Source organism: Cetorhinus maximus, chromosome 3, assembly GCF_964194155.1.
Source record: "Cetorhinus maximus chromosome 3, sCetMax3.hap1.1, whole genome shotgun sequence".
Classification (NCBI taxonomy): domain Eukaryota; kingdom Metazoa; phylum Chordata; class Chondrichthyes; order Lamniformes; family Cetorhinidae; genus Cetorhinus; species Cetorhinus maximus.
In genome coordinates this window covers 102,833,836-102,845,953 of record NC_135881.1, presented here as the reverse complement: position 1 = coordinate 102,845,953, position 12,118 = coordinate 102,833,836, and the positions used below count along the sequence as shown (strand labels likewise).

Below are 12,118 nucleotides of genomic sequence, written 5' to 3'. Positions count from 1 at the left end.
ATTGGCAAATTTATTTTAATATAGATAATTGAGGTAGTGCATTTTGATAGGAAGAATAATGAGACCACAATACCTTGGAATATAAGAGTCTAAATAGGGTAGAGGAGCAAAGGGAAATGGGGTGCAGATAAACAAATCACTAAAATTTCCAGTGCAGATTAATAAAAAAGGAAACTAAACACTGGCTCATTTCTCAAGCAATAGAATTGAAAGACGTCAAATCTTGGTTAGATCACACGAGGAGTACTGTGACCAGCTTTGGTACGTATGTTATTAAAAGCATACAAAAACATTGAGATGCGAAAAAGTTAAACAAAATTGATAACAGAACTGAGAAGTAATACTTAGATTGAACATGCTGAGGCTCTTCTCTAGAAAAGGAAAGGCTGAGGGGTGACCTCATTGAGGTCTTTCAGAATATGTAAGTGTTTGATAGGATAGACATAGAAAAGATGTTTCTACTTGCAGGCAGGATTGGAATTAGTGTAAGATAGTCCCTAACCAATCCAATAGGGACTTCAGGAAGGAATTTCTTTACCTAGAGAGCGGTTAGAAAATGGAACTTACTATCCACATGAGGCAAATAGCATATATGCTTTTTAAGAGGAAGCTATATAAAATATGGAGGAGAAAGGAATGAAAGTTTATGCCAATGGAATTGGATGAAGGGCAGCAGGGGTTGGTTTTTGGTGACCACTAACACCAGCATAGATCAGTTAGACTGAATGGTCTGGTTTCTGTGCTGTACATTCTGTTATTCAAATGATGTACCAGCATAGCTAAATCTAAGTGGAGAAGAAAACAAAAAATACTGAGGCAGGCAACATGAAAGCTAAAATCATTGTAACCGTCAAGATAATTTGGTCTAAACTCTATGCATGAAATTGTGACTTTTTGTTTTAATTTTTCCTTGATGCTGGAAAGGGTTTTAGTTCTTGAAGTTTTAATGATTGTGGCAAAATTAGCCATTAAGATTAAACATAAGTTACAGTTCTATTGAGTCTTAACATTGATCTGGATAATTAGTAAATTAATTGAGGAAAATTTAGTGCAAATGCTGTTATCTGCTGTTATAATGTTTGTATCTAAACCATCTTGGTTCCAGTAGGTGGAATAATTGCTATCAGATATTAAAAAATTCAGTGTGTTTCCTTTTCTGAAGACACATCATGAAATGGGGATGAACAGATAATTAGAGAGGAGGAAATAAATAACTCGTAAGGCTAGAAGATACCCTGGAGCTGAAAGAGTTCACTCTTGCATTTTAAAATAATTTCGGTGTAGCTTTTCCTCAATGATCCTGCTAGGACTTATTAATATTGCATAATTATGCTGAGTAATTATAGTTCTGTTAAATGAACCCAATTCTAACTAATTGTTTTCAATATATTGGTTACAGTCTCCTGTAATGTCAGTCTGCTTTGCCCGATTCAACCCGAACTTAGTAGTTGGTGGTACATACTCTGGACAAATTGTTCTCTGGGATAACCGCAGTCACCGACGAACTCCAGTTCAACGAACACCTCTTTCTGCTGCTGCTCATACTGTGAGTAAAATATTCTTATACCTGAATGTATTATTGAACTGATTTTTTTTATTTTCCCAATTGCAATTCATTCACCAAATAATTATGCATGTGCTATATGGAATAACACACATTTCAACACCATCTGACCCAACCAGTCTTTGTCAGTATACACCTTCTACATGAGCAGTAGATCTAATCTCGTGCTTGCTCTGCTCTTTGGATGGGGAGTTGAGTACTCTGTAATAATCTGTTTATTCAGCATGTTGAGATTCAGCATGTTGAGTATAACTTTCAAAAACTGGCACCAGCACAAAGGTGAGAGCTGATTGGTGAGGAGTGGGTAAGTGTTTTTCTCCAGTTTAAAATAGATTAAGCTAAGGAAAGGTAAGAGTTGTAGTTTTTATTTAAAGTACATAAATAATTTTACATTTTTTCATTGTATTTAACTTAAGGGGTATTTTTTTCCGACTAGGGGCATGGCAGGGCATCTCAGTCCCATGTTATGTACCACCTGCAACATGTGGGAAGTCCTAGATGCTCCTTGCGCTCTAACCGACCATGTGTGCAGGAACAGACAGGTGTTTCTGCGGCAGTAGACGTGACTCCAGAATGGTATGTTTCCTCCCTGGTGCCAGGGTCAAGGATGTCACTGAATGGCTGCAGGACATTCTAAAGGGGGATGGAAAACAGACAGAGATCGTGGTACATATTGGTACCAACGACGTAGGTAGAAAGAGGGATGAGGTCCTGCAAGCAGAATTTAGGGAGCTAGGAAGCAGGTTAAAAAACAGGACCTCAAAGGTAGTAATCTCTGGATTACTTCCTGTGCCACACGCTAGTGAGTATAGAAATAGGAAGTTAGTCCAGATGAATGCGTGGCTGGAGAGATGGTGCAGGAGGGAGGACTTTAGATTTCTGGGGCAGTGGGACCTGTACAAGGCGGACGGGTTGCACCTGAACTAGAATGGGACCAACATCCTTGCAGAGAGGGTTTAAACTAACCTTGGCAGGGAGATGGAATCCTGAGAGGAGGTTCAGCAGGGGAAGATGCACAGCCAAAATTAGGAGAGAGAGTAAGTGAGTCTGGAAGAGATCGAAATTATAGGCCAGTTAAGGCACAAGGGAGTTTGGCAAGGTTGGATGGTATTTATTTTAATGCAAGGAGCCTGATGAATAAGGCAGATGAGCTGCGGGCACAGATTAACACATGGAAGTATGATGCCATTGCTGTCACAGAGACATGGTTGAGATAGGGGCAGGATTGGCAGCTCAATATTCCAGGATACAGGGTCTTCAGGCGAGACAGGGAAGGAGGTAAAATAGGAGGGAGTATTGCAATATTGATCAAGGAATCAATTACAGCAGCAAGGAGGGATGACATCTTAAAAGGCTCCTCAAATGAAGCCATATGGGTAGAACTTCAAAACAAAAAAGGAGCAATCACATTGCTGGGAGTGTACTATAGGCCCCCAAACAGCCAAAGAGAAATAGAAGAGCAAGTATGTAGGCAAATTTCAGAGAAGTGTAAAAATAATAGGGTAGTAATAGTGGGAGATTTCAACTTCCCCAACATTAACTGGGTTAGTCATAGTGTGATAAATTTAGAGTGAGCGGAATTCTTAAAATGCATCCAGGAGAGCTTTTTAAGCCAGTACGTAGAAGGACCTACAAGAGAAGGGGCGGTCCTGGACTTAATTTTAGGGAATGAAGCCAGGCAAGTGGTCGAGATATCAGTGGGGGAGCATTTTGTAAATAGTGATCATAACTCCGTTAGATTCAAGGTTGTTATGGAAAAGGACAAGGATGGGCCAGAAATCAGAGTTCTAAATTGGGGGAAGGCCGATTTTAATAAGATCAGATATGATTTGGCCAGAGTGGACTGGGAGCAGCTACTTTTAAGTAAATCGGCGTCAGAGCAGTGGGACTCATTCAAGAAGGAAATAGGGAAAGCACAGGGCCAACATATTCCAGTAAAGATAAAGGGTGGGACCAACAAATCCAGGGAACCCTGGATGTCGAGGGATATACAGGATAGGATAAAGAGATTAAGGGGGGCTTATGGCAGATGACGAGGGCTCAGAACAGCGGAAACCCTAGAGGAGTATAGAATGTGTAGAGGGGAACTTAGAAAGGAAATTAGGAGAGCAAAAAGGGGGCATGATAAAACATTGCAGGTAAAATAAAGGAAAATCCATAGTTATTGTACAAGTACATTTAAGAGTAAGAGGATAACTAGGGAAAGAGTAGGGCCCATTAAGGACCACAGTGGTAATTTGTGTGTGGAGCTGGAAGACGTAGGTAGGGTTCTAAATGAATACTTTGTGTCGGTGTTCATAAGTGAGAGGGACAACATGGGTATGGAAATCAGGCAGAAGGACTGTGATATAATTGAAGAAATTAGCATAGAAAGGGAGGAGGTTCTAAGTGGTCTGGCAGGCTTAAAAGTAGATAAATCTCCAGGCCCGGATGAAATGTATCCCAGGCTGTTGAGTGAGGCAAGGGAGGAGATAGCACCTCATTGCTGTGGAAACTACTGGAAGCAATTCTGAGGGACAGAGTTAATCTACACTTGGAGAGGCAGGGATTAATCAAGGACAGTCAGCAATGTTTTGTTAAGGGAAGGTCATGTCTGACCAATTTGATTGAATTTTGATTGAAGTTGCTGTTGAATCTGCTTCCGCTGATCTCTTCAAGGCTTCCAGATCATAACAACTCTCTCCCTACATATACCTTATGTTGCCTCTCATTCTTTTACCAGCTGTCTTAAACCTGTATCCTTTAGTTACCGACCCTTCTGCCACTGGAAGCAGCTTCTCCTTCTCTATCAAACGTTTCAATATTTACAACACCGCTATCAAATCTCCCCATAAACTTCTGCACCCAGAAAAGACCAATCAGATATTCTCTGGCTTCTCCACATAACTGAAGCCTGGAATTCATGATACCATTCTAGTAAATCTGTTCTTCACGCTCTCCAAGGCTTTCACATTCTTCCTGAAGGGTGGTGGCCAGAATTGGATACAATACTACTGCTGAGCGCTAACAAGAGTTTTATAAAGGTTTGGCATGACTTCTTTGCTATTGTATTCTATGCTTCTTTTCATAAAATCAAGGGTCCCATATAGCTTTTTAACAACAACTTATATTGGGCCTTTAACCCAAGGCACATCACGAGAACATTATAAAACCAAACTGGCACCAAATCGCTTAAGCAGATATTAGGTCGGACGACAAAAGCTTGGTCAAAGAGAAAGATTTTAAGCAGTGCCTTAAAGGAAAGCATGATAGAGAGGCAGAGACGTTCCAGAGCTTAGGGTCCTGGTAGCTGAAGGCACCACTGCTGGAGCAATTATAATGGGGGATGCTCAAGAGACCAGAATTAGAGGAGTGCAGATATGTCAAAAGGTGATAGGGCTAGAGGAGATTTCAGATATAGAGAGGAGTGAGGCCATGGAGCGTTTTGAAAGCAAGAATGAGAATTTTAAAATCAAGGACTTGGCTCATAGACAACAATGTAGGTCTGTGTGCGCAGAGGTGATAGGTGAGCGGGACTTGGTGTGAGCTAGGACACAGGCAGCAGGGTTTTTCGATGACCTCAAGCTTACTATTTTAACGTACATCTGGCTGGTCTCCCACATTCTACCCCCTAAAGTCTAGAGGTAAAAATGCATGAATGAGGATTTCAGCAGCAGATGAGCTGAGATGGATGAAGTCTGGTGTTATTACAGAGGTGGAAATCGGCGATCTTAGTGATGGTGTGAATTTGTGGTTGGAAGCTCATCTTCAAGTCCAATGTGACACCGAGGTTGCAAACAGATTGGTTTAGTCTCAGTTGGAAGGGAGAACGGAGTCAGTATTAGGGAATGGAGTTTGGAGCAGGGACTGAAAACAATAGGTGGGATTTTCTGGTCTCACCCGCCACTGGGATCATCCAGTCCTGCCAAAAGTCAATGGACTTTTGGCTGGGCTGCGGAGGGTCCCGCCACAACTGGGCCAGAAAATCCAGGCCAATGGCTTCAGACTTCCTGATATTTAATTGAAGGAAATTTCTCCTTGCCCAGTATTAAACGCTGGATAAACTGACAATTTCACAACAGTAAAAGAGTTGAGAGAGGTAGTAGCGAGTTAGAGCTGGATGCCATCAGTGTACATGTAAAAACTAATGCTATGCTTTTGGATGATATCGCTGAGGCACAAGATATAGATGAGGAATAGGAGGGGGCCAAGGATAGATCCTTGCGAACTCCAGATGTAATGGTGTTGGAGCAGGAAGAGAAGCCTTCTCTTCTGCAAGTGATTCTTTGCTTATGATTAAGTAGACAAGAATGGAATTAGTTGGGACGAGTCCCAACCAGCTGGATGACAGTGGAGAGACATCGGAGGAGGACAGTTTAGTCAACCATGTCAAATAAATGGATTTGGTGGGGTGGGTAGGGAATAACACATTTAAGAACTTTGGAGAGGTAAGGGAATTTGGAGATGGGATAGTAGTTTGCAAGAAAGGTGGGGTCAAGGTTTGGTCTTTTGAAGAGAGGGATAATGATGGCAAATTTAAAGGAGAGAGGGACAATGTCTGAAGGGAGAGAACCATTAACAATATCAGCTAACATGGGGACCAGGAGGGGAAGTTGGATAGTTAGCAGCTTAATGGGACTAGGGTCAAGAGAGCAGGAGGTAGGACTCGAGGACAATATGAGGTCAGAGAGAGCCTGAGGGGTGATAGGAAAGAAATTGGAGAAAAAACTTCAGGGCTAGAGTGTGGGAAACTTTAGAGGAAGTTTGGCCCAGTGGGCTCATGAAAGGGAGAGAAGTGACAAAGGCAGCTGATCAGATGGCCTTGATCTTAGTGACAAAGAAGCCCAGGAGCACCTCGCTCTTTTTGTTGGAGGTGTGGGTGGACGAAACAGAAGAAAGGGTATTTGGAAGATGGTTTGCATTAGACGAAAGAAGCAGGGGTTATCTTTGGTTTGTAGGATGGTGCTGGAATAGTAGGAAATTTTAGCAGGTGAGAACAGAACTCAGTAGTGCTTTATGTGGTCCAGCCAGATCTGGCGGTGAATAGCTAAGCCAGTTGTCCGCCATATCCTTTCAGACCTGCATCCCTTAAACTTAGAGGAGCAGGGATGAGGACCCCACTAGGGAACATGGCCAGGGAAAGAAGGTTTAATGGTTTTATTGGGGGTGGGGGTAACAAAGGTGGAAAAGAGGCAGCAGTTGAGCAAATCAGTAGCTGCAGTAATGTCATGGCAAATGGAGGACCAAAGACTGGACAGTCGGGGCTAGTTTGTAATACATGCAGTCAGATCATGTTATGTACTGTTAGTTGTGGTTCAACAGAATTTATGTATGTGTATGCTAACTAGTCGATTTTCCATGATGTTGCACAGGAATCTAGATCAAATATGGCCTTCAAGGGAAATGGGGCTAGAGGGTGTGCATGGGAGACAGCCTTCCCAACTTGTCCTGCCAACTCAAAGACTTGAATATGTGCGCACCCAGGTCTCTGTTTCTGTACACCCTTTAAAATTGTGTCATTTATTTTATACTGTCTCTGTACATTTTTCCTACCAAAATGAATCACTTTATAATTAAATAGGCATTTATTTGTGCAATAAAATATGTGAATTACTTGATATTTTCCCAGGAAAAGTGACCCTGAATTAATAATAGGGCTAAGTATTGAAACCTGATCACTATCCACATAATGTATTAAAAATATTGAACATGCATGTACTTCCTATCCACAAATCCTTTCTTACTGTTGTCAAATATTTACTACAATTTTATGTCAGTCTTTCTATTATAAAATTCTATGTCACATTTGTAATGGAAATTGTAAACTTGTCGCACTGTAATTGCACCCTACCTCTGTTAGTGGTGCCTTCACAGCCTAGTTTTGTTTTCCAGCTCCACAACCTTTACAGGAAAGAGACTCCAGTGCTCCAATTCTAATTCTTTGCTATTTAAATGCCTTAAGTTTTGCAGCTTGCTTAGAAATAATATTTAAAGCATTATTTAAAAACAATGTATGACTTTAAGGTTTAATTATGTTTAATTATGTGCCCTTGTTTGTTAGCTCTAAATCTGCTTTGCCCGAAGCTACTCTTAGCCTTGACTCCCTGTATGCAATACTCTGGAAAATCAGCTATAAATAATAACATTAAAGTTTTATATTAAATAATCACAACATCCATTATTTTAAAATAAGGACTGAATTATGATTCTGCATTCTGGCCCAATTATCGTTCACCTTTTAACCCCATTTCACTTGAAGACTATCCTTGACCTTGACTCCTGTGTACCACACCATGGAAAATCAACCAGTTGGCATAAATATATGAAAATTCTGTGGAACCATAACTAATAGTACATAACATGATGTGACTACATGCATTATATTCATGTATAAAATACAAGAAATGACATCACTGAGTTCTTGCCGTGATCATTTCAAATACCTTGATTGATTACAACACTATTATTAAAATTATACACGCATTTTATAAAAAGCCAAGATTCTGAAACCCAAAACTCCAAGGGAAAACCTGAAGTAGAGGACTGTATGGAACAAGAGGACAAGTTATGCGGTATGCACACAAATAACATCTGGTGAATAACTTTGCTCGCAAATGAGGATGACATATGAATTTTATTCAAGAAAATGTAACCTGAAGCTTTAATATGAAATTTCAATCTTCCAAACGTTACTTGCATTTTAGGTTTTAACTTATTCAAGGCAATATGGTTAACATAAAAACTGGTTTAGCATGGGATTCAAATCTGAAGTGACATCTAAAGGTAAAGATTATAAGGTTTATTTTATAGATCAACATCTATAATTGCACTTTTCAAGGGATTTTCACCAGTGTACTTGTTTTGTTTCAGCATCCTGTGTACTGTGTGAATGTTGTTGGAACGCAAAATGCTCACAATCTAATCACGGTTTCCACAGATGGAAAAATGTGTTCCTGGAGCCTAGATATGCTGACTCAACCACAAGTAAGCTGATTCCTGCACTGTGTGCTGGCTCAGATTAAATGTTACTAGTAATTAATTACATCAATTAAAAAAAACTGTAACTAATAAATAGATTATTGTCATGAATAATTTTTTTTATAAGAAATGTTTGTTGAGTGATCTAGGGTGGAGTATGGAACGACAAGATCCATTGTAAAAGTTTTGCTAGCCTATGATGAGAGTTATCTTAATTTTGGAAAAGCAACCTGTACTTGCTCATTGTAAAAATTTCCACTGCTCTTAACTGTCTTTGGATGCGCTTACAAGTGAAATTGGACAGTTTTGTACTGGTAACTTGTTCCCATTAAGAATTGAGTTGAAACTAAAGACAAAATATTTCCAAACAGTAGAGACAAGGCTCTGAATTTTCATCTTTGAGGTGGGTAGGGGGAGTCAGGAAAATTCCAGGCTCTGCCTGCATGCCTCAGGAGAAGTGCCTGCAAAGGCAGGATTTTCATTGCCAGGCTGGAGTCAGGCCAGCCAACCCAGGAAGAAGTTCCCCAGGGACTGCCGTGTGCCAAGGTGGACTGTTTAAAACGCCTACCTCGGTGCTGTGGGAATTCATCCCAGTTAAAATAAAAACACACAGTCCTTCCAGCCTTCACCTCACACACCCCCACACACTCCTCATGCCTCATTCATGCCCCATGCCAGGCTATGACCCCTCATGCCCCCATGCCAAGCTATGGCACTTCCATGCCTGTTGACCCCCTATACACTGTATACAACCATTGTATCCTATAGTGATAGTATCTTGTGTAAAAAAAACGCTTCTTAAAAGTTCATTCATTCATTTATTACTTTCCAGTATGTTTAAAAGTAGTCGTTTCACTACAAGGCAATAAAAATGTCAATCATACAGACCCTTTGAAGTATCAACAACAGAAACCACAAGCTCTTGAAACCACTTAACCTTGTAAATAAGCATCGTGAAATTGATTGCAGAGATCAGAGCCAGAGTTGTCACTCGAGCAATGTTTTCTCTGGGGCGTGGCTGTTTCAACAAGAGTAATGGATGTTGGCCTCTCAGCCAAACATACATAATGAGGAAAGTAATGAATGAAACTTTTTTTTACACATCCTTCTGTCACGATATGGCTCATTGACCCACTATTCACTGTATAGAACCAATGGGCATGGAAGTACCATAGCCTGGCATAGGTGTATGAAGGGCCTTAGGGAGTGGGTGGAGTGCAATAGCTTGGCATGAGGGGCCATGGGGGTGGGTGGGGGGCCTCACCTTGGCATAGGGGGCATGAGGACCTCTGGAACTCACCTTTTAAAAGGTCCCCTCATGCAGACTAGAGTTCACGACTCCTCTGAGAGGCAGTGAACCATGACTCTTTAAAAACCTGGCCCGATATGAAAATTGCGGAGGAGTAGGACATGCCTATCTCCTCAATAGAGCGGCCAAATCAGGAGTGCCAGGTGCGGGCTTTTGACAGGAACCAGCCTGCACTCTTTAAAACCATTCCTGAAAATCAGATGGCCCGGGAATGTGGTTGGAAATCCCAGAATTGGAACCCATCCATCATTATTAAAGAGCTCCCAAGACATCCCGACTCAGTGAAAATTCAGCCCAAATTCATCCCTTATTAGCTTAGTCTGGATTTGAATCCTTTTGGGGGGCTATAAGGAGCTATTGGGTGTGGGTGGGGTTATGAGTTGGCATTGAATTGGCATTAAGGCTGTAAGGGGTCATGGGGTGCATGGGGTCATGAGTTGACCTTTTCAAAAGGTTTCCCAATCCAGACTACAATTCACAACTCTTTTGAGGTCCATGAACCACAAATCATGTAGAAGCTGGCCCAACTCCACGAAAAGTGTGGGACAGGGGTGGTGCTGGGAATTGCTCAGCCACATGATGGAGCCGACCAGGTCGGGACTGCAAGCTGAGGGCTCACCACCCGCGGACTTATCCAGCACCAGTGAAAATTAGGGGTGCCAAGAACCTGGGTGAGAATCCTGGAATCGAGTCCTGCCCGCCATTTTCAAAAATCTCAGGATCTCTCCGACTCTGCGCAAATCTGGATCTTAGGGTACTGCATGCAGTTTTGGTCGCAATTTTTAAAAAACCATATAGAGGCACTGGAGAGGGTGCAGAGAAGATTTCCAAGGATGATACCAGAAATGCGTGGATATACACATCAGGAAAGGGTAGACTGTTTAAAGCCATGATCTCATTGAATGGCAAAGCAGACTCGATGGGCTGAATGGCCTACTTCTGTTCTTACATCTTGTGGTCTTACGGCTGAAAAAAGGCTGAGGGGTGATAGAGGTCTTAAATGATTAAATGTTTTGATAGAGTGAACACAGAGAGACAGTTTCCTCTTGCGGAGAAGAGCATAACTAAAGACCATCAACATAAGATAATCACCAAGAAATCAACTAGGGAATACAGAAGAAAATTCTTTGACCAAAGAATGGTGCAAATGTGGAGCTTGCAACCACGGCAAGTGGTTGAAGTGAACAATTTAAATGCTTTAAAAGCTGGACAAACTTCATGGCCCAGCATATCCCCCCACTCTACCATTACCACCAAGCCAGGGGATCAACTCTGGTTCAATGAAGAGTGCAGGAGGGCATGCCAGGAGCAGCACTAGGCATACCTAAAAATGAGGTGTCAACCTGGTGAAGCTACAACAAAGGACTATTTGTGTGCTAAACAGCAAAAGCAGCAAGCGACGGACAGAGCTAAGCAATTCCACAACCAGCAGATCAGATCTAAGCTCTGCAGTCCTGCCACACCTAGTCAGGAATGGTGGGCAATTAACCAACTCACTGGAGGAAGAAGTCCCAAAAACATCCCCATCCTCGATGATCGGGGAGACCAGCACATCAGTGCAAAAGATGAGGCTGAAACATTTGCAACACTCTTCAGCCAGAAGTGCCAAGTGGATGAACCATCTCGGCATCCTTTGGAGGTCCTTAGCATCACAGATGCCAATCTTCAGCCAATTCAATTCACCATATGTGATGTCAAGATACAGCTGAAGACACTGGACACTGCAATGGCTATGTGCCCTGCAAATATTCCAGCAATATTACTGAAGACTTCAGAACTTGCCATGCCCCTTAGCCAAGTTGTTTCAGTATAGCTAGAACACTGGCATCTACCTGGCAATGTGGAAAATTGCCCAGGTTTGTCCTGTACACAAAAAACATGAAAAATCCAAACTAACCAATTAGCGCCCCATCAATCTATTCTCGATCATCAGTAATTGATGAAAGGGGTCATCAACAGTGCTATCAAGTGGCACTTACTTAGCAATAATCTGCTCACTGATGTTCAGTTTGGGGGAGGTGTCAGCTGTGGCTCAGTTCATAGCACCCTCGCCTTTGAATCAGAGGGTTGTGGGTTCATGTCCCACTCCCGGAAACCAAGAACTGTGATTGTACTCGAAAGAGTTTCAATCTGTGACTGTTGATAACTTGAAAGAGTTTCCACCAAGGCCACTTAGCTTTTGACCTCGTTACAGCCTTGGTTCAAACATGGACAAAAGAGCTGAACTCCAGAGATGAGGTGAGAGTGACTGTCCTTGACATCAAGGCAGTGTTTGGCTGAGTATGTCA

At 41.9% G+C, this 12,118-nt stretch overlaps 1 protein-coding gene across 5 annotated transcripts in view; it reads left to right on the top strand.

Moving 5' to 3' along the window:
- dync1i1a (dynein cytoplasmic 1 intermediate chain 1a) overlaps positions 1 to 12,118 on the top strand; it is a 326,943-nt gene that overhangs the window by 218,746 nt on the left and 96,079 nt on the right. For all 5 annotated transcript variants that reach the window (XM_078538780.1, XM_078538775.1, XM_078538777.1 and 2 more), the window contains 2 exons: positions 1,400 to 1,546; positions 8,414 to 8,527. In XM_078538780.1, coding sequence (XP_078394906.1) covers positions 1,400 to 1,546; positions 8,414 to 8,527 — 261 coding nt within the window. The remainder of the gene's footprint in view (positions 1 to 1,399; positions 1,547 to 8,413; positions 8,528 to 12,118) is intronic.